The sequence below is a fragment of the Arachis ipaensis genome, chromosome B07, assembly GCF_000816755.2.
Source record: "Arachis ipaensis cultivar K30076 chromosome B07, Araip1.1, whole genome shotgun sequence".
Lineage (NCBI taxonomy): Eukaryota > Viridiplantae > Streptophyta > Magnoliopsida > Fabales > Fabaceae > Arachis > Arachis ipaensis.
In genome coordinates, this window is record NC_029791.2 from 82,402,863 (window position 1) to 82,424,399 (window position 21,537).

At 35.2% G+C, this 21,537-nt stretch overlaps 1 protein-coding gene and 2 long non-coding RNA genes across 3 annotated transcripts; 2 read left to right on the plus strand and 1 right to left on the minus strand.

Moving 5' to 3' along the window:
• LOC107607386 lies at positions 4,956-5,948 on the plus strand. The gene is made up of 3 exons (XR_002350061.1): positions 4,956-5,224; positions 5,318-5,459; positions 5,799-5,948. It is a non-coding gene; the product is annotated as an uncharacterized LOC107607386 (long non-coding RNA).
• On the minus strand, positions 9,925-10,284 carry LOC107610059 (protein transport protein Sec61 subunit gamma-like). Its single transcript, XM_016312125.2, has 2 exons — positions 10,191-10,284; positions 9,925-10,106 (listed from the first exon to the last, which is right to left on the minus strand). The coding sequence occupies exons 1-2, from the start codon at positions 10,282-10,284 to the stop codon at positions 9,991-9,993; spliced, it is 210 nt and encodes a 69-aa protein (XP_016167611.1). The 3' UTR covers positions 9,925-9,990.
• LOC107608519 lies at positions 15,945-17,577 on the plus strand. The gene is made up of 4 exons (XR_001612892.2): positions 15,945-16,238; positions 16,782-16,855; positions 17,098-17,215; positions 17,467-17,577. It is a non-coding gene; the product is annotated as an uncharacterized LOC107608519 (long non-coding RNA).

Below are 21,537 nucleotides of genomic sequence, written 5' to 3' on the forward strand. Positions count from 1 at the left end.
ATACATCACATAATAAGGAAGGGAAAGTAAAACCATGCAATTAATATGAATAAGTGAGTAAAGGGTTGAATAAATCACTCAAACTACGCACAAAATATGTCATAAAATATGGGTTTATCAAGGATCATACGGCTTGCCATTGAAGGAAGCCATGCGTGTTTGGAGAAGAAGATAGTAGGAAAGCAGAGATTCAAATGACAGAGCATCTCCGGAACCCCAACCTGTTCCTCAGTACTGAATCACAAGTACCATTTATTTCATGTTATTTACCTTTCATAAACAAAAATCATTTTTATCATTAATCTCCTAACTAAGAATTACAAAATAACCATAGCCTGCTTCAAGCCGACAATCTCCGTGGGATCGACCCTTACTCACGTAAGGTATTACTTGGACGATCCAGTGCACCAGATGTCACATGGCAATGACTGATCATGCAGAGGAGTAGTAGATGATGTTCCATCTTTTGATGACGTTCCACCAGACTTGAGTTATGAAGACCTAGAACGTACTTTCCCTCACTTTAGTAGTTTAGAGCGACTAGGTGAGTATAGATTCTAGGCTAGCCTGGGTACCAGCTTAGGGACTTCTTGTACAGGTCAAGGCCAGGGATGTTGTATGTATATATATGTATATAGTTATTATTTATCTATTTCTAGGGGTGTTCTAACTAAAAGTCTATACTCTAATAAAGGTTGGATCACCGAATATTGTCAACTGCTTGTGATGTATTTATGTGTGGTTGTTTATAACTGTTTTATCTATTATCAGTTGTGAATTGATTATGAACGAATCCGTCTATTAATCCAAATATTTTCAAAAAAAAAGTTCCTCGCAAAGTAACTACGCTTTTAACAACGAATCAGGCTCATATAATAAATAATAGATAATAATTAGGAAGACAAGTTGGTAGCGCTCAGTTTCTAGTATGATCATGACGTACCAGAAATTGGGTCGTTACACTATTCCCATTTTGAATTTGTTAATTGCTTCAACAGAACTAATATCCGAATTATTCTTGAAAACTCTTTGACATGACTTTTTGTATTGACTAGACATGATTTTAAAGTGTGCGACAGAATACATGATTTGTCAATTACCTTAGTTTTGAATACGTGACATATAATTCGGATTAGGACAATTTTGAAAATTGTATTTTCTCATAAGATTCAATCAGACATAACTAGTTTGGATACGTAACATATAATTCAACCTAAAGACTACTTTTGAATCTTATGAGAAACTGAATCAGATTTTGCACTTAACCTCTTCAATTAATCATTAACCAAGACATTGGAAATCGGTTAATTAAGATTAGTCATGAAAAGATCTTTGTTAGATTTAGAATAGGGAAACAAAGTTTGGTTTTTCTAAGGACCGAAACCTCTCCAAAACCTTTAACTTCTCCATCATATATTCTCTTTCAATCAATTACATGTCCAATGCCCTCAAGCAATCCAACATTCAAGCATTTTAAGTTTTCAGCAAGTTTCAACATTCATAAATTCCAGGTTTTATTGATCCAATTAGTTGTTTAACTCGATATTTGCATGTTCAATCCTTTAATCCTCATCGGAATGATATCCACTCACCGTGGTATTACTTCAATAATCCGGTGCACTTGCCAATATCCGTGAGCTTCAGTTTTTGCTTATCATCATGAAAGTTTTCTTTATTTTCTTTTTACTTATGTAAAAATGCATATCATAATATTTCTTAGTTATATATGTTTTTGGAAACCCAAAATAAATCTTTAAAGCTTTTCCATAGGGACCAAAGACATGCCTAAGGACTTTCTACTCAAAGAACTTCCCTCAATCAATTCCTATTCATTCATCATATAAACCAGAGTCTCAGGACAATACCGAGTTTAATCCGCCTCAAACTCATTCACCTTCGTACTCTTGCAAACATAATCAAATCAAACAATTCAATCACATAGAAGAAAACACATATAAAGCACGTATCACATAGCACATAATCAGATAAATTACCAAAACACATAAACAAAATGCACACCCAAACAAATAAAAAAAATGCATATGATGCATGCCTGTCCTACTTGTAAAACCAAATGGGATGCCTGTCCTTAGGGTAATTGCATTAATGCTTGTTTTGGGGTTTGGTTGAGGTTGAGAGGGTAGGTCACTAGAGGTAGATGGTTTGGAGGTGTTGTGATTGTTGGAAAGGGATAGAGTAAAATGGGATAAGGCTTCGGCAATGGTTGTCATATAGGTTTCTTATTTCTTGTGGAACTCCCGTTGCTCTTGGATGATGGTTTGAAGTCTATCATTTATATGGGGTTGATTTGAAGAAGATAGTTGGCTATTTTGGTGAAAGGTGGGTCTAGTGCGTGGTGGTTGATATCTTGATTGAGGTGGGGATTGATATGTTAGTTGGGGGTGTGATTGTTGATTGGATTGTAAGTGGGGTGGGCTTTGTGGTTGGTATGATTGACGGTGAGCTTGAAGTGGTTGATGGTAGGCTTGTTGAGGTTGAAAAGGGTGACCTTGAGAAGATTGTTGCCATCTTTGATTGTGCAAGAATCACGATTAATTAGCCGCTTAATTAAGATAATTTAATTGCCCAAAATAAGTTCAAAAATTTAGAATGTTAATTAGAAAATTAAAATATGATATTTAGACTCAGTAGATTTTTCTGAGTTAGAAAATGTAATTTTCTAAGAAAAATTGCATAAAAACGCATACCGATAAATTAGTCAGCAGTACCGGCTTAAATTTGTCCGGTACTGAGTAAGAGCGGTAAAAACTGTAGAAAAACTTATAAAAACATTTAAAGTTGAAAATCGGGCACTAATTTTAAAGGTTTGGCCCAAAGTTGGGCAAAACGAGCCAAAAAATGCTAACGGGTTGGACCGGACCCAAGTTAGGCCCAAGACCAACATATAAAAACACATTAATGAACCCCATTCAGCCACCATAACCCTTAGAGAGTGAGAGCATGTAGCTAAAGTGAGAAGAGAGGAAGGGTTTCGAAAATACTATTTATATTTAACTTCATTTAATCATATCTCGAGCTACAGTGCTCCGATTCGTGTGCCATTTGTGGCTATGCGAAGCTCTCGCTGAGTCTGTCATTTCTAGCTAGGTATTGTGGTAATATTTTTGAAAATCCCTGCCCAGTTTTTAGCCATTGTGAATTTCAAAATATTAGGTTTTGGTTTGAGTGGATTTTTGTGATTTTTGGTGTTTAGGTACACTCTAGCACTTGGTTTCTATTGGATTTCATCCTAATCAACTATGGGTAAGATAAGGTTGCTCTTATCCCTTGTGAAATTGTGTATTTAGGAACCCTAGGTATTGATTTGTGGTAAATTAATGTATATAGCTTGAAAATTTTGATTGTTGATCCTTATTGGAGTTGATTGGTGGATTGGTTAATGCTTGGAGGCTTGATTTGGACTTAAATTTAGTGTGCGGTGCATAGTGGGAATCGGCCCAGGTATGATTTCGGTTTGCTCTATGTAATATGTAATATTTCTGGACACTTAGACTAGTGGACCATAGGATAGGTTTGAATTGTTGATAGAGGATTATGATTATTGATGTTTGTGATGATTTTGGATGAATTATGATGACAATTGTTAATGTTTGGATGAATAATGATAACTATGTGAATTATGATGAAAAATGATAAATTGTGTTGAAGAGTCAAATTGTGTAAAATTGTGAAGGTTGGAATCTCACTACAAGAAAAAAGGTCTATGGCAACGCTTTTCTCTTGCCACGCTTTTATGAGGGTGGCGATTGATTAGAGATTTGGCCACATTTTTTCTTGCTACACTTAAAAAGCATGGCGAAAAGAATCTATGGCCACGCTTTTATGGGGTGACAATTGATTAGCGTTTTGGCCATAATTTTTTTTGCCACGCTTCAAAAGCGTGGCCATAGAGAAAAACAGGGACACTTTTAAAACGTGGCGAAAAGTTTTTGATCTTGGCACTCCTAAAAAAGCATGGCAAAAAATTTTTAATCTTGACACTCCTAAAAAAGCGTGGCGAAAAGGTTCCCATTCAAAAAAAAGAAACTCCCTAAATTAAAGTCCCCGACACACTTACAAGACTCATCAGACTCTTCTACTCTTCTCCCCTGACACTTACACTTACGCTTTGAAACCCTAACACTCAAACTCTGTTGCTCATCCCCAACTCAGACAGAGCTCATCATCGGCGCTTGCACTCTCTCCTCTGCCGGCACTCCCTCCATCATCTCCCCTTACCCGTCTCTGCTGGCTCTCGTATTCCCTGCGCTCACTACTCACGGTGTCGGTCAACTAACGGAGGTCGCCTTTCCTTCCTCCGTGCCGCCATTCTCTGCCTTCCTCCCTCGCCATCTTGCTCAATCTTCTACCACTTTCGAAGTCCTCACTTCATGCATATGGCATTGTCATACAGCTGCATTGCAATGGCAAAACTCTAACACCAAGAGGTTTGCTTGCTCTGCACAGTCAATGAACATTTTGACTGTGTTGTCGCCGCCGCTAGAAGAGCACTCAACCGCAACAAAGGCAACGATTGGCCTTCAGCTTCCGGCACTTACCGAGCCCGCTATCTCCATGCCATCACTGCCAAGGTCATCGAGAGAAAGGATCACCTCGCTAGGCTTGAATCTTTTGATTGCCGAAAACCACTCGATGAAGCTACCTGGGACATGGTACTTCAATTCTACTTCAATTTCAGATTATTCTCTCTGATTGTTACTGTAATTCTCTGATTCACGCTTGATTTTATGTTAGGATGATGTTGCTAGTTGCTTTGAGTTTTACCCTAACCTTGCCGAGAAACTCGACGCGAAGCAGAAGGCACCCGTTTCTCTTCCCATGGAAACTTTTAAGAGTTATGCCCTTAAAGAACACATTGGTGTCATTGGATTAATCACCCCAGGGTAACTTATTTTTCTTCTCTTTAAAATTTGCCTTATTAACTAGTCTTAGAATCTAGAAGTTAGTTTCTCTATAAGTGGCAATGAGTGATGAAAAAAAGAATAATAGTAGAATAGAAAGGTAGAAATTCAGTTGTTGTGTATTGTTTTTTCGTTGTTCGTTCATTGTTGTTACCTCTCTCTGTTAGCAAAATTGCTATCTTGATGGCTAACTAGATATCATGTTTTACGAACTATCCTTTGTTAATGGCTACATGGAAGGTTGCCCCTGCTCTGGCAGCTGGTTGTGCTGCGATATTGAAGCCTTCCGAATTGGCATTTGTGTATGTTTCTCAGCAGATCGTGCAAAATCTTTGCTTCTTTTTTAGTCTTGGTTATTTTTGCTGAACTATAGGCTATGCTTTGCTTTATTTTAGGACATGTTTGGAGTTGGATGACATATGCAAAGAAGTGGGCCTTCCTCCAGGTGTACTAAATATTCTATTTATGTATAATAGATTAGAAATAAATCTAGTAACTGAAGAACAATGAATATACGAGATGCTCGTACACCATACGGTATTGGCCGTTCTAAACCTGAACTCCAGAATTCAAAATTAAAGCTTTTTCTTCGGTCATTACCTTTTTTTTTCTTTCAAATTTTTAAATAAAGCTTGTCTTTTTTGCTCCTACTATATACACTATAGTATATTGACTTTAAAATAAAGGATTTTTGCAGCATTGGTTTCCATAACATTAATATTGGAAGGCTAAAAACGAAAAACAAGTGATACTGGAATGTGCCAATTGTTTTTCTTAATTGGTCCTTAGGCTAATATCTTGGGGCCTCAAACAGTAAATCAGTAAGTGTTCCATTTTATGGTGTTTTAATTGGCGTACATTTTTACTTCCTTGCAGTCTGAGATGAAGCACATTGATACTGAAGCACTCAAAGAGCACTTTGGGAAGAAAATTATGGAGCTTGAGGAGGAAAAAAGAAAAGTGCAGGTTTGGACATAGTTAGGTTTAAATACTTTTTAGATAGCACACAAACGAAAGGCTTTTTCTGGTTTGTTTTTTTTTTGTCTACACTTTTTGTGTAACTTAATTTCAAAATTTTGTAAAAAGAAGTTGTGAAAATAAGAAATGAAGACAGTAAATAGTATTTTTCTTATGTTTATATTTTTCTTTTCACAATTATTAAAACAAAAAACATAAGAATGAAAACAAGGAATCAAACAAATCCTAAGTGTTTATTTTTCTCATGTTTACTGATTCTGCAATGATAATGACAGCAAGAGAGGGACTGTAACGACCCAACTTCCAGAACGTCATGATCGTACTAAAAGTAAGGCGTTACCAACCTGCTTTCCTTTATTAACTATTTACTATTGAGCCTTTAGTTTGATATCGCGATTCAGTTTTATAGAAAATTCTAGAAAAATTTTGCTTTTATTATTTAAAATCATATAACAAACATTTCAAGTAATGATAATCACATAATTATTAATAATAGTAATATTATACAAAAGAATTTAAATAAAATTCAGGTACAACTCCTATCCCTCTGCATAAAATAAAAACTAAAGCTACAAAGGCGAGGGAATTCTATGAAAGAAACTCAAGTCATAAACTTAACTCGTAAATAAATTCTAGAATCGCCCGCAGCTTCAAACTGAATCTTCGAACCTGTGTCACTGAATGGGTGGAAGATTTTGGGGTGAGAACAAACCACACGTTCTCAGTAGGGAATGGGAATGTCGTAAAAGTAATGATTAATATGAAAATAATTAACATACTCAAGGAAACTATATCTTTATCAAACCTTTTTGAAAATACTATTCTTGGTTTTACTTTAGCTAATTAATTACCTCCTTCAAAATCTCTAAACTCAAACAAATTCTGAATATAAAACTAGTCACATTATCCATCTATCAGTCACATAATTAATTCTCAATTAAAACATCAATTCTTAACCAATTTAATACATTCACAAACTAATAGTACAAGCCAGAGATTCAGTTAACCATACAAACAAGTCACAGCAAGACCAACAACACAATCAAAGGGAAGTACAATGAGCAAACCCAATCAAATGCAAATGCGCAAACAAGGATGATGCATGTCTATCCCTAGTGCAGGTAATGAGCTCATTTGTCGGTTACATACCCGCTCCCGACGTTACCCGGAGTCCTTTGACTAGGTAAGGCTTCCCTGTTGGCAACACCCATCGCAAGAGTCCTTTGACTTGCAGGGCAAACCACTGCAAGAGTCCTTTGGCTTGCATGGCAGCACTAACAATCCACTGCAAGAGTCCTTTGACTTGCAGGGTGGAGCTAGTCTGCCCAACACACTCACTGTAAGAGTCCTTTGACTTACAGGAGCACACTCACATACACTCACTGTAAGAGTCCTTCGACTTACAAGAGCATAAGCCAGTTATGTATTTTCTCGATACCTCTGTAAGAGTCCTCTGACTTACAGAATAGCATTATAGCTAAGTATCCCAGGGAAGCGCTCTTAGTGGTCGTACCACCATTTATCTGGCTGCCTTCACGCAGCAGATCATTACATAATCATTCTATTTATCATCATTCAATATCATTCTCATTATTCATCATTACTTTCACATTCTTATGCAGTACCTCTTTCTTTCTCTATTCAATCATACTGTATAAACTTTACTTCTTTCACTTTTGCAATATCTTGGCTCAAGCCATTTCTCTTTACCATTCGGTCATAAAAATCTCAATCATCAATTCAGTTCATAATCTTTGCTATGGCAATCTTGAGTCAAGCCAACTTTAAAACTATCTTTCATTTTAGTTCTCTATCAAAGACTCAAGAAAATCATTTATTTTTAAATTCAGTAAACACTTTTCAAAACATAACCTTTCATTAGTTTCTCAAATTTACTATCTTCACAAAGATTCAAAAATCATCTCTCTTACTATTCAAATTCAAATATTATTATTTCACCAAATTTCTAAAAAAGTAATCCTTTATTTCAAGCCCAAAACATAATTTCTTTCTTAAATAATTCAAGTTCGAAACATAAACCCTTCCTTGGTAATTCTATTTCAAAATATTATAATTCTTTTCTTAACTAAATAAAATTGTTTTCATAATAAATTCAGCCCATACATAATACTTTAATCAATAGATAAAACTTAAATAACATAACTTTCCAAATCCAAACCTTCTAAAATAACTTTTTTCAAGTAAAACCTCAGATTTTACAAAATTCCGGCAGCACCTCTCCTAAAACTCGGACTTAGCCACCCTTACGGGTTCCCTCTTTCTCAACAAATCACAGCCTTTTTTTCAATAATTTTCAAACAGACAATTCTCAATCAATCAGACATTCACAATTCATAATATTTAACAAATCAATCATACTCCACAATTCTAACTAATCCATCAATCCAACTCCAATCTCATCAATTCATATTTACTTTTCACATATCATGGAATCCTTTCAAAATTAAACTCAATCAACTAGTAATCCCAAAAATCAGCCTTTCATAATTCTAATTATTTTAATGTCATTTACTCTTTAGCAAAGTTACTATTTAGTTTTAAAAGTCAAATTTGAAGAGAATGATTTAGTAATCAAACTTCAATCTTTTAACTGTTCTCAAACTTAATTCTAATTAATTATAAATCAACTTTAGCAACCATCAAAGCCAATTCCAATCAGTCGTTGTCAGTATCACAGGCGTTCCGTTACATCAGATAACTAAAAACAACTACAAGCACTTATTTTCAATAATCAGAATACAGCCACAACTTAGCCAGAATTAATCTTATCAATTAATCAATCACTCACAGCAACAGAACCAGTCACAATCACAGCCATAATCTAAACTCAATTCACATCCGCATTCCAACTTCAATCATAACTCAGAATAATCACCACAACTAACTTTTCTCAAATACATTTCATTCAATACCACTACAAGAAAATAAACTTTCTGCCACGCTTTTAAAGCGTGCCCAAAAGTGCTAAAAAGTGTGCCGATAGCTTTTCGCCATGCTTTTTGAGCTATCGGCATGCTTTTGAAAGGGTCACATCTGCCAGCGTGCCGGTTGCTCTATCGCCACGCTTTTGTGGATCCATCGGCACACTTTCTTTTTGGCCACGCTTTCAACTCTTGCCACGCTTAAAAGTGTTGCCATAGGTGTTAATCTATCGGTACGCTACACTTTAAAAGCATACCAAAAATTTCACATATTGCCACGCTTTTGAAGCGTACCAAGAAAGTTGGTTTTGGCTACGCTTTGAAAGCGTGCCGATAGAGCACATATAGCTACGCTTTTAAAAGCGTGGCTTTCCCACTAAAACCTTTTGCCATGCTTTCAAAGCGTGGCCTATTCCTTTGTCAAATTAAAAAAAAAAAGAGAAAATTTGAATGCATAATAATAATTAAAAAATTACAATTCTATAATAATAATTAAAAAGAGAAAATTAGAAGTTCCCAAAGATACGAAGGATGGAAAAACAAAAAGTGATATACAGCAGAACTATGATTAACAAAAAGTTGATGTGATTAACAAAAACTACCGTTTGCTTTAAAACTCTCTGTGTGATTGTGGCTCTCATCATCATGCAGATATCATAAAAAATTGTTTAGAACATAAGTTGACACTATATGTAGTAATTATAGACATATTCTATTAATTTCAGCATAAGCAAAAGCAACACAAAAAAGTGAAAAACATACAAGTTACAATAAAGTTCACTGGTATAATAAAAAGACATTGCTCCCTCTCTAGTATCTAGAAAGAAGAAAATTGATTTGTAAATCTACCACCCCCTCTCAATAATGAACTATGCACAGAACAGTAACTGTATGAAAGAACTTCATCTAAAGTAAATTTGCATAATTTCAAACCCTAATCTCAAGTAACAGTAAGAAAGCACAAAACCAACCACATTCTGAATACAATAAAACAACATTACAATTTCCCCCTTTTAAATTCCTTATTCATAGTTTCATAACAAATTGCTGCACCACACTCAAACAACACATCAAGCTAAGCTATAAACACAACAATTTTTTAAAAATTTCATAAATTTTTGAAAAATAAACAATTAGAAATCATATACCTAACCAGATCCGACGATGATGTTGTTAATGGGAATGAAGATGAGCTTGACGAAAAAGCCAATGAATCCCATAATCGTAATTCTGATTGCAGTACTAATAGCAACCTTGTAATATTCTACAAACGAAAAGGAAAAATTCAGGTTCACAGCATCCAGATTCAAATCAAAATAATCATAATTAAATTAATAAAAAAAGGCACCTTTGCCATCGGGTTTATGGCAACACTTGACGAGCCTTACGCTGTCCTTGGAGAACCCTTTGAGACGTTTGAACACTGAATCAATGGCGTCCATTGTCTGTCCTGTGCTTTCAAAACTGAAATTGAATTTCGACGAAGGAAGAGAGTCTATTCCTCTTCACAAAATTCCTGTAGAAAAATTTCAAGGAATATTCCTAAATAGGCAATAACATGCATCAAAGACAAATGAAAACCATATACCAAAAAATAGGAGAGATTATGATAAGCAGAGGGAATATAGAAGAGGAAAAAAGAAGTGCTAGCTATGGACACACAGAACAATAATTTGAAAGATATGGTAGAAATACATATGAATCTAAGAAGAATAGATTAAGAAGTTTCATCCACCCAAAATATTAATATTATGCAGAACAAATCAAGAAGCAAAACTGCAACAGTCTAAGCTCAATTTTTTTCTGCAGTCTACAAACAGTACTGAATAGAAGTAATACCTCAATGCTATTGGCAAATATCATAAAAAATTCAGGAGAGAAAAAAATAAAAGAAACTCATTTGAGTCATGTAAGGTGACTTCTTTTATATGGAACAAATCTATATGGGATTCAAGATTGTCATTATGTGTCTCCCTCCACTTTGGAGTAGCTAGCTATAGATAGTTAGTTGTTAAGCTATGGGTGAAAAGAAATAACTAACCATCTCATCTACAAATTTTCAGTCAAGTACCTTCAAATGCATTAATTATAGATCTGAATCAAACATGTAAGTGCATGTCACATGATCACACCTATTAGCAATAAGGCTCACAAAAGCTAAGTTCACTTCTCTTTATAGTTTATACCTTAATAGCAATGATTTGCTCTGGTGTGGGAGCAACCACTTTAGGCGTCTGTTGTTCTTCAGCAACTTCTAGAACATTTGGAGTTTCAGGAGGTGAAATTCTTTTTGGCAGTGCCTTTTGAACTTCATCTATAGCTTCCTTTGAATCAAACAAGCGCTTTGCCTCCAATCTTTCCTATTAATTTCAAAGAAAAATCTTTAGTCCTATAATTAATGAGGAAGTGGAGTTGGTAATAAGAAATAGACCCAACAATATATTGTTAATTTCCTTAACAAAGATGAGAAGAATGAAAAGTTGAGAAGGGCTAAATATTTTACTTATATATTTCTCACACACACACTCTGAATAACAACAACATAAACATACAAGACATATAAATAGTTAGGGAATTTCTTAGTGAAGAGTAGAATTAGGTGAAATAATCTTTTTGGTGGGTTTTTGGTGGGTTTTTCCTCTACTAAACATACAAGACATACAAGACAAATTTTTTTGGTGGGTTTTTCCTCTACTAAAAGAAATAATCTTCACTGTTCACCAAAACTTCACTCTTCACCATAGCATTACCCAAATAATTATACACACAGATAAGATGAGATATCTAAGATAATCCTATAAGGTAAATACAAGATAAACCTTATGAAATATGAATAGATATTCTAAAACAGATTATATAAACCATATCAACATACATCATCATCATCCAATAGACATTCAAATTTATGGCAATGTCCAGTTTAATTTTCAAGTCACTTAGCCAAAGAATGCTTAACCAGAGTAAAAACAAAAATAAAAACAACTTGAGTGATTATAAAAACAAAAATAAAAACACTGTTAAATTATACAGAACATACAAACCCTAGCTAATAAACAAAAACCAAATTAACATATGCAAATCGAATACCTGGAACAATAAGAATCAGAAATTAAGAAATAAAAGATTCTAGGAATATTTTGGTAAAGAGTTTTGGATGCTTACTCTTCCCCATGGCTACGACTTTCTCTTCACTGAATGCGTTAGATTGAAGCTGAAACCCTAAATAGAGGGGCTTTTATAGAATTTTCCAGCGGTCCAAAATAGAGGAACAGAGAAACAGAGAAAGATTAGAAAGCATAACTAGTCTCCAATCAATACAAATTACAAAATATCTAATAATTAACAAGAAAACAAGCTTCCAAAACCAAGCACACACATCTGAAATGAAGTGAAGCTCAAGAATCAAATAAACCAGGGAACAGCGATATAGATTTTTACGATAAAAATCAGATCCTAACATTTTCCTAAATTTAATGTGCCAATATTTAAACTTTCATTTTCACATCACTGCAACATAGGAATAGCGAAACAGCCAGGGAACCAAACTAATGGCCCTTATCAGAGGATTAGAGAAACAGATGGAAGAAATACTTACCTTGTAGTGTTTATGGTGAGGGTTGAGCGCCGATTGAGGGAGAAGAAGCAACGATTGAGGGAGGAGCGAGAGAAAGGCAACGTCTTTAGTGTTTAGGGTTTCTGAGAGAGAGATCGCTGAGGGAGGGCACGCCGATGCAGGGTGCGCTGACGGAGTAGCGCCGATAGAGGGTTGCGAGAAAGGGTGCGAGGATTGCGAATCCGAGGAGGAGGCTTGCGTTGAGTGTTCGAGGGTTGCGACAGAGCGGGTGCGAGAGAAGGTGTGATAGAGGGCTGCGAGAGAGGGCTCAGAGAGAGGGCTGGGTGTGAGGGTTCTCAGTGGTGATGAAGGCGATGAAGGGTAGTGATAAAGATGGTTCGAGAAGATGAAGCTGGCTGGGTTCAAGAAGATGAAGCTGAACGATGAAGATGGATGAATGACGAAGGCTGGGTTCGACAAGATGAAGCTAAGCGATGAAGATGGATGAAGCTGACGGCGCCTTTTAGGGTTTGAAAGGGAATTTTAGGGTTAAAAGTGAATTTGGTAACAATGTAAAGTTAGTGTGTTGTTGTTATCATTTTTAGGGTTAAATTTGATAACTTAGAAGAAAAAAGGTTAAGTGTGAGAAAAAATAGGTGGGAAACTAAATTTTATGGGAGGAAACTCTATCGGCACATTTTTTTATGGTGCCAAAATAAACACGGTATAGCCACGCATTTCACGCTGCCGGTTTCCCTCTATGGCCACGCTTTTTAAGTGTGACAAAAAAGAGGGAGGCCAAATTTTTAATCAGTGGCCACCCTCGTAAAAACGTGCCAATTTCCCTTTATCGCCACGCTTTTCAAGCGCGGCAGTAAAAAAACGTGGCCAAATTTCAAATAAGTGGGCATCCTCGTAAAAGCGTGCCAATTTCTCTCTATGGCCACGCTTTTCAAGCGTGGCAGTAAAAAAGCGTGGCCAAATTACAAATGAGTGGCCACCCTCATAAAAGCGTAGCCGTAGACCACTTTTAGGCACGCTTTAAAAGCGTGGCAAGAAAAAAGTATGCCGATAGGCCTTTTTTCTTGTAGTGTAATCAGCTCATCATATTTCAATTTAATAAGTAACATTAAATGAATCACCACTTGCAGCCACATTTCAACCAATTCCAACCCGTCACAAGTCCATTTCACAGCTATTCCAATATATTAAAATTCCAATTCAATATCAAATATTTCAAAATAACTCATTCAAGGTCAGAATCTCAGCCAGCTCATCACAAAAATCAGCAATTCAAAATACAATTCACAACCAGATTTCAACCAATTCAGCAATATCACATAAGATCAGAATTTCCAACAAATTTATCAAAATTAGAAAACCAATATCAGTCACAGCATTAACCAAAATTAATCTTGTCAAGTTAATTACTCACGATAATAAAACCCAATGACATTCTCTGCCATAACCTAAACTCAATAAACTAATTGGAACACCAGAATATCATCTCAATATCAAACTTAATCCAAATTTCACAACCTCAAACTAAGCTTATTCCTATCAATTAATCATATTTGTGAATTATTTGCAATTACTCACTAAACCTCATTGGCATTCATAAGTTTAAACTGTTAATTTTAAAATAAATCCCCTACCCCAATTAGTCGTAATTGCAGAATTTAAATGCGGTAAACCCAATATTACGAATCTACAATAGCAGCGGTGCTCCATCAAATCCCAGCACCTGTTCTTAGCTTCGGTGGTGACTTGGCAGCAGTCTCCAAATAGAGCCGGCAGCTACCTCCAGTAATGGCGGCGGCAAAGTAGAAACAAATTGGTAGGACAAGGAAGCAAAAACAGGGGACAGAGCTCATCAAAACAGTAGTGGTTCTAAGGGTGGTTTCCTGGGCAGCTTGAATGTTGGTTTCCCGGTGACAGAGGGTTTTGGCAACTTTTAGAATTCAGAGGTAGAGGCAGAATAGGGGATAAAGATGAGTAGTGACATGGATAAATTGCTTCAGAATCAGAACCGTATCCTCGGCAAGCTCCAACAACCTTCCCAGCGACAACTACGGCGGCGCGGTAGTTCGGTGACGGCACTACAGCCCTTGTCAAGCTTCGGTGTCATCAACGGTGATCCCTCTCAGTACCATCGCGTTCTATTCGACGACGGCCAAGCCTCCTTCCCAGCGACGGCGTTCGAGCTCCCTTCCTCAACGGCGGCTCCAAGGCAGACCAGCGGTGACGGTGACGACCAGGATGAACGGCGACGAAGGCGGCTGGCTCCAGCGATGGTGACAGGTCATAATGAGGACGACGATGGCGACGACACGGTGGCTTTCCTCAGCGGAGAGCTCGCAGCAGACGCGATGCCACTCTCCTCTGTTTCTCTCTTCCTTCTCGGCGTGGGTGGATGGCACGACGGCGAGCAAGACGCGGCTGGGTGTGACGGAGTGTGGTGGCGGTATGGCTCCTCCCCCTTCTTCGCTAGCGCTCTCTCTTCCTGTCTTCTCCATATGTGTGCGTGCGTGTGTATAGTGAGTAAATGACTATGAGTGCGTTGGTGAGGCTGAGAGTGAGAGAGGTGAGTCTGGGCGTGTGTCATGTGGTGAGGGTAACGGCAGTGGGTGGTATGCTAGGGTTTGGAGGGTGGTGGCTATTGTAGGAAATTAGGGTTTTGGGTTTGATTTGGGAATTAGGGTTAGAAATTAAGATTTTATAAAGAAATATGGATAGATATTAATAGATATTTTGATAAAATTGGAGAGTAGAACAATTTTAAAATCAAGTGTACTCTATTAAAAATATTTAGGAACATTATTTATCATCCTATTGCTAAGTTCAATCAATTATTTCTAATTTACATTATAAAATGAACAAATTAATTATATTTTGTAAAGTACAATTTAAATTCAAATATCAATTTTCTAGATTAAATCATACAAATCTCTATTATTTTTCTATCTCTGAAACTTTAATTTCAATTTATAAAATAATTAATTATAATAAAAATGGTACATAAATATTAATTGACTTAAACTTAAAGTATTTATAAATATCAATCTAATCATTTCTAATAAAATAATTTCTAGGAGTTCAAATTAATAACATAATTCATTCAAAAAAGAATTTATTTAAATTAAATTATACAATTCTTCCTATTTTTCAATTATCAAAATTATAATTTAAATTATACCAAAGATCCAATAAGGATTATATAAAAATTCTAATTAGTTTAAACTCCAATTATCATGAAACTCTATTTAATTACCTCTAGCTAAATAATTTTCTTAAAACATAATTGTCAACAAATATAATAAATTACAAATAACTAATCATTTGATTTTCAAAAACTAGGGTTGTTACAGGGACCGTTTGTTGCATGAGGTAGAGAATCTTTCAGTTAATATTGATGAACTAGCACAGAAATCTCAAAATGTTCGTGTCCAAAAATTGGATGCACTGGAAGCACAGGTAATATCTCAATATTATTTTCATGGTAATTGTCTTTTTCCAATGTCAAATAGTTTCTGAGTTATTTATATATTAAAATCTTGAACATTAGATTTTAGACCTCAAGAAGAAACAAGAAAACCAGGTGCAGCTACTAAAGCAAAAGGGGAAAGCGAAGAAACTGCAAAAAAATTGCTAGCTGAAATACAGTACATCAGGGCTCAAAAGGCACTTGTGTTTAATTTTTTGAACTACTTAATTATTGAAATTTTTACTTTGTATCTGATATTGGATTTATGAAAACTGTAGGTCTAATTGCAGCATAAAATGAAGCAAGAGGCAGAACAATTTCGACAATGGAAGGCTTCTCGAGAAAAGGAGTTACTTCAGGTGATTTGCTTCTATAAATATGTAATCAATATTCTGTTTTCTTGTTTTAAAATTGCAGTGGAAAATTTTGGCCTTATAATAATTAGTGCTTAATTGTGCACAATATACAAGTCAATCAGTTCTTGGATTGCCAGATAGGTGTGCAAGTTGGTGACAACGATTGAGGTTGTCTTGACTCTTGAGCTTTGAAAATAATTGATCAATGTTTGAGTTGGGTCTTGAACGTTCTGAATCCTGACACCAAAGTTTGAAACATTACTCTTATAGCTTTACATTTTCCTTTCACACCCAAAATAATATCAAATATAACAACAACAACAACAATGATGAGCTATTATTGGTCATGACTTTTCTTTAGCCCAAGTCAATAGTCTATGGTGAGCTATTTCTTTAGTTAAATGTGTAGAGACCAAGACTAACATTTTGCTTTCTTGTGATCAAAATCTCTTGTTGATTATCACTGCTGATGTTATTAAACTAGTGTGTAGAGTTAATATGATTTTCCTCTTGGTTATGATCTATGATATTTGTGCTGTTTTCCAGGTAGCTATTGCTTGTAGCTTTTGTAAAGCGATCTATATTTATGACCAGGACATACATGTTCGTACCTTATGATCGTAAGGAATCTGTAAATTACTTCAACACTTTTATCTTAAATTTTTAGGGAAATACATGTTCGTACCTTATTACATAAATTGGCTTATTTTCTTAATTTTTCTTTTTCATTTCCTTGGACATAAGTGATATTAAGTGACTTGGTATTTGCTTGTGGAGGCAAAGGAATAACTGAAAATCTGCTAAATTTTGTATATGTTCATTTTAGTTGCTGGAATTCCTTAGTTATTTTTCCATATTTCAGGCTTTGGCATCCTACCTCGTTAAACTTCATGCAAAAATGTAGTTAATGGAAACCAAAGTCCTATAATAGTTGTTACGAGGGATGTTAGGTGAATTTCCTTGTTGGAGGAGGACTTCTGGTAATAGTTTTTCGATCAAAGGAAATCAGATTGGCTTTCCTTATTGGAGAAGGACTTCTGGTAATAATGCTTGTTTCCTTTTCTTTTATTCTCTAATCTTCTTTTAAAATTTTTTTACAAGATAACACATGTTTTGGTTTGTGAATTTGAGTAATAGGCTAAAAGAAAATAAAGCTAGTATTGCCTAGAATGGAAAGTGAAACTTCAAAATAATTTATTAATTTTGTATCTATTTTTGCCATCTTTTGCAGGTAAAAAAGTTCACAAATGTTATAGATACAATTATGTATGATCTAAGAGAAGGAAGTTTAAGAGGGCTAGAGGAAGGAGGAACAGCAAAGGAGTTAGGATTTAAGTTGTATTGTTTCTGTATTTTTCTTTGGTTTTTATTTTTGGAATTTGAACTCGAGATTAATTTTGTATTTGAGTATTAGTTTTTTAATGTATAAAACAATTATAGCAAAAATTATATATGTCCCTAATTATTGTTTGATTTGTTTTGTAATAAAAATTGCATACTATATTTATAGGTTTGGTAATAATAAAGGACTGAAAATTTATATTTTGAAGGTAAAATTAAGAATTTTTTTTTTAATTTTATAAGGCTATTGCCACACTTTTAAAGCGTGGCCGTATCACTGGCTATCGCCACCCCTTAAAAGCGTGGCTATATTTCACATATAGCCACATTTTTAAAGCGTGGCCATATCTCCCACATATGGCCATGCTATTAAGTGTGGCCATTTGCAAAAAGCGTGGCAAAAAAATGCGTGGCATAGGTCACTAAAAGCGTGGCGATAAAGCAACTGCCATGCTTGCAGACGTGACCCTTTCAAAAGCGTGGCTGTAGCTCAAAAAGCATGGCGAAAAGTTATCGCCACGCTTTTTTCAGCTTTTTGCCACGCTTTTAAAGCGTGGCAATAGAGCTGTTTTCTTGATTGAGAATTTGGGGAGTTTTGTTGAATTACGTTTGGAAAGTTGAACGAAATATGTTTAAAATGATGGAGGAAGTTAATTGGTAAGTGGGGAAACATATGGTTGTGATGGTGGATTGGTGGGCATGAATGGTGAGTTTTGGTGTGGTTTTGAATGTTTATGAATTGGTTTTGGTTATTAAGTTTTGAGATTTAGAGAACCTTGTTGATTTTGTAAAACTTGATTTTTGGCGAACTTTTGCGAATTATAACTTGAATCTTGAATCTTCAAATTTGATGATCTTTGTTTTAAATTAAAGGTTGTTTTAATAGCTTTAAAACGATATAAAGTTTGAGAAAAATGGAGTTTTGTAGATGAAATTATGAACGTTTAAAGTTTGGTGTTTAAAACTGATTTCTGCAACTTTACAAAATTTTTCAAGTATGGGAGTGCTTGCGTACGCGGACACCTTCTTATAGGTTTAGTTGATTGCATGCTCGGTGAGGAAGAGAGAAAGAGTGACAGAGAGAGAGAACCGTAACTCCCACCAAACTTTCGGCTTCGATTTCTTGCGATCCGTAACTCCAATAAAATATCTAATCTAGTAAAAGTATTCGTATCCTCCTCCTTTACGTGTTGGCATCACTTATGATCGGTAGAAGTCGACGGTGATGTGGCTCTCCTACCCCTTGAGTTCGGCCAACTGGAGTTCTAGGAGGCACAGACGATTTCGAACGTTTTCTTCTTCGACGGCTCGGTCAGAAGGCTTCTCTGAAGCTTCGAGTATTTTGATTTCGTACGAAGATAGGGTTTTGGTAAATTTTTACCGGTTAAATTGGTATTGGACAAGTGAATTGATGTTGTGATTACTTGTTAATCTAATTTATGTTGAATTTTGTGGTATATTGATATTTGTGATAAGTTTGAGGTTCAAAGGGTTTTAGTGCAACCATGAACTGAGTTATTCTGATGAATTTGATTTCTGAATTACAATAGGATAATTTGAAAATGTTGAAATTTGTCTGCTTTGATTTATTGGAAATAATTTGAAAGGAGTGCAAAAAATGGTTTGGATGGAACCCGAGAAGGGTGACAGAGTCCGGGTTTTAGGGGAGATGCCGCCGAAATTTTGTTATAAACCTTAAGAATTTATTTGAAATTTTATTTAGAAGGAAAAGATTGGATTTGAGAAATTGTATTATTTGATTTTCTATTTATTCAAAAAATAGTTATATGTCAGATTTAATTCGTTCAAGAAAAGTATATATTCTGTGTTTGATTTATTTAGAAAAGAATTATTTTATGATTTTTAAATTATTTAAGAAAAGTATTATGTTTAGGTTTGATTTAAAAATTAAAAGGGCTTATGTTTTGAATTTGACACAAGGATTTTATTTGGAGGAATTTTAGTGAACATTAAAAGTAATTGAATTTTTGTTGAATGATTTCATTTTGTAATATCTTGGAAAAAGTTTAAGAATTAGTTTTAAGGATGAAAGGGGGATTGGTTTTGGTTTTAAAAGAAAAAGAGAAGATAAATCGGCACGTGTGATTATGAAATGATTAAAAGGTCATGAGAGGGTGACAGAAAGTAAATAGTTATAGTGTTGGTGTGAACATGTTAAGCCGTGGGCTTTATTTGTGAATGGTTGTCCGAAGATGCCCGTGTATATGGAATGGCTTCCAGGAGAAAGAGGCACATGCTTCAGCTGGAGAATCAGCGCCTGCAAGTACTTGCAGAGGTCATGTTAGACATATTTCATGTAACAACCCTGATTTTTGAGTACATGAGATCTTTTCTGAAAGTACGGATTTCTCCGGAAGATCAGTAAAGGGAACACCTCTGTTATATCATCAAGCATCTCAATCCTCATTATCATTATGTCATCCTTAAGTTAGAACCTCCTCTGAGGCAAGCTCGATAATGCAATCGCGAAGAACCTTGTTTTTGAACCGTATCGGTTGGCAGTTTTGATTCTGATTTTCGTAAATAGTCTCTGTTTGACGAACCGGACTCGATTCATGAGAGAAGAGAGATAATAGTATAATATTATCATTATATTAGTATTATAAAATGCTTGAATGACATTATAAGGTTACCTGGTCTGTTTTTGTTAAAAACAGAAAATCGGTTTAACCAGGTTTACGGTTTACTGGTGCAGCTTAGCACAAGCACTCTCTGATGAATTTAGCAATGCTAAGGCCTCATTATACATGTTCTATTCTCATAATAAATATTTTACAAGTGTCATTTATGCTAGTAGCTCAGAAAATAATTTTTAGAGATGTTTTTACGAGTGTTCCGATACACCTAGTTTTAGTAGTTGTACACCAGAGATATTTTAATATTATTTTAATCCACCTCCAAGCCAACCAATCACAACTCACCTTACACCCCCAAGACCTCCAAGGCTGTCTCATTTCATCATTTTGGCCGAAAATAACAAGAGAGAAAAGAGAGAAACTTTCATGAACACTTAATCTTCAAAGCTTGATTTCTTCTGAACTAAAACTCAAATCAAAACTCCGATTTCACCAAAATGATCCTCTCTTCTTCCTCTACATAACCATGTAACTTATCAAGGATGAAAATAAGGTGAGATGGCTGTCTCCCTCCCATTTCAATTTGGTTTTCAAGGAAAACCATGTAAAACATGTGTTTTCTTGATGTTCTTCCTTAAGAATCATGCTTAACTTGACTTGAGGGCCAAGAAACGTGAATTTACAGCAAGTATAAGGTGAGATATCTCTTCCTAACATACTGAGTGAGATTTGGTCAGTTGAGAGTTTTTGGATTTAAAGTTGTTCTTGATGTGATTTAGGAGGAAAAAGTGCTTAAGGACCACCTGAAAGTTTAACCGAATTAGGAGCAACAAAACCAGGTAGGGATTGACGAATTTAATCTTGATTGATTGTGTTTGAGTATTGTGATTATGATATGGTTTGGCTGTGCTTGAAATTGATTATTTGTATGAGTAATTCTTATCGAAATTTTGGTGAAAATTTGATGAAATTTGATGAAATTCAAGCTATGAATGTATGTTCTTGTGGCTGCTGGAAAACGAAACCCTAGAGCTTAAATTGAGGTTCAATTTGTGTTAAAATCATGTAGAAAAGATGGGGTTTTAGTCGCTGAAAATTTATTTTGAATTTTGGTAAAAATTGGTTGCTGAAAAAACTGAAAAACGGGTAAAAACAGAGAAAGAATTTGAAGAATATACGAAGAACACGAAGAACACTTTGAGTGTGGTGAAGAAAATTGAAGAACAACTTTTAGATCTTAGAAAGGGCAAGGAAGTAAAATTTTTGGTGTTTAAGAGGTTATATGGTAATTTCTGGAAGTTAGGGTGGTAAAAGTAGAAATATTAAAAGTTACGGGTGGTAAAAAGTGAATTTTAAAGGTTAAA

What these genes read in the sequence shown, in the direction of transcription:
- LOC107610059 (XM_016312125.2), bottom strand. Translation starts at nt 10,284, where the DNA reads ATGGACGCCATTGATTCAGTGTTCAAACGTCTCAAAGGGTTCTCCAAG. An exon ending in CCATAAACCCGATGGCAAAG is followed by an intron (nt 10,107 to 10,190) that starts GTGCCTTTTTTT and finishes TTTCGTTTGTAG; the next exon opens with AATATTACAAGGTTGCTATT.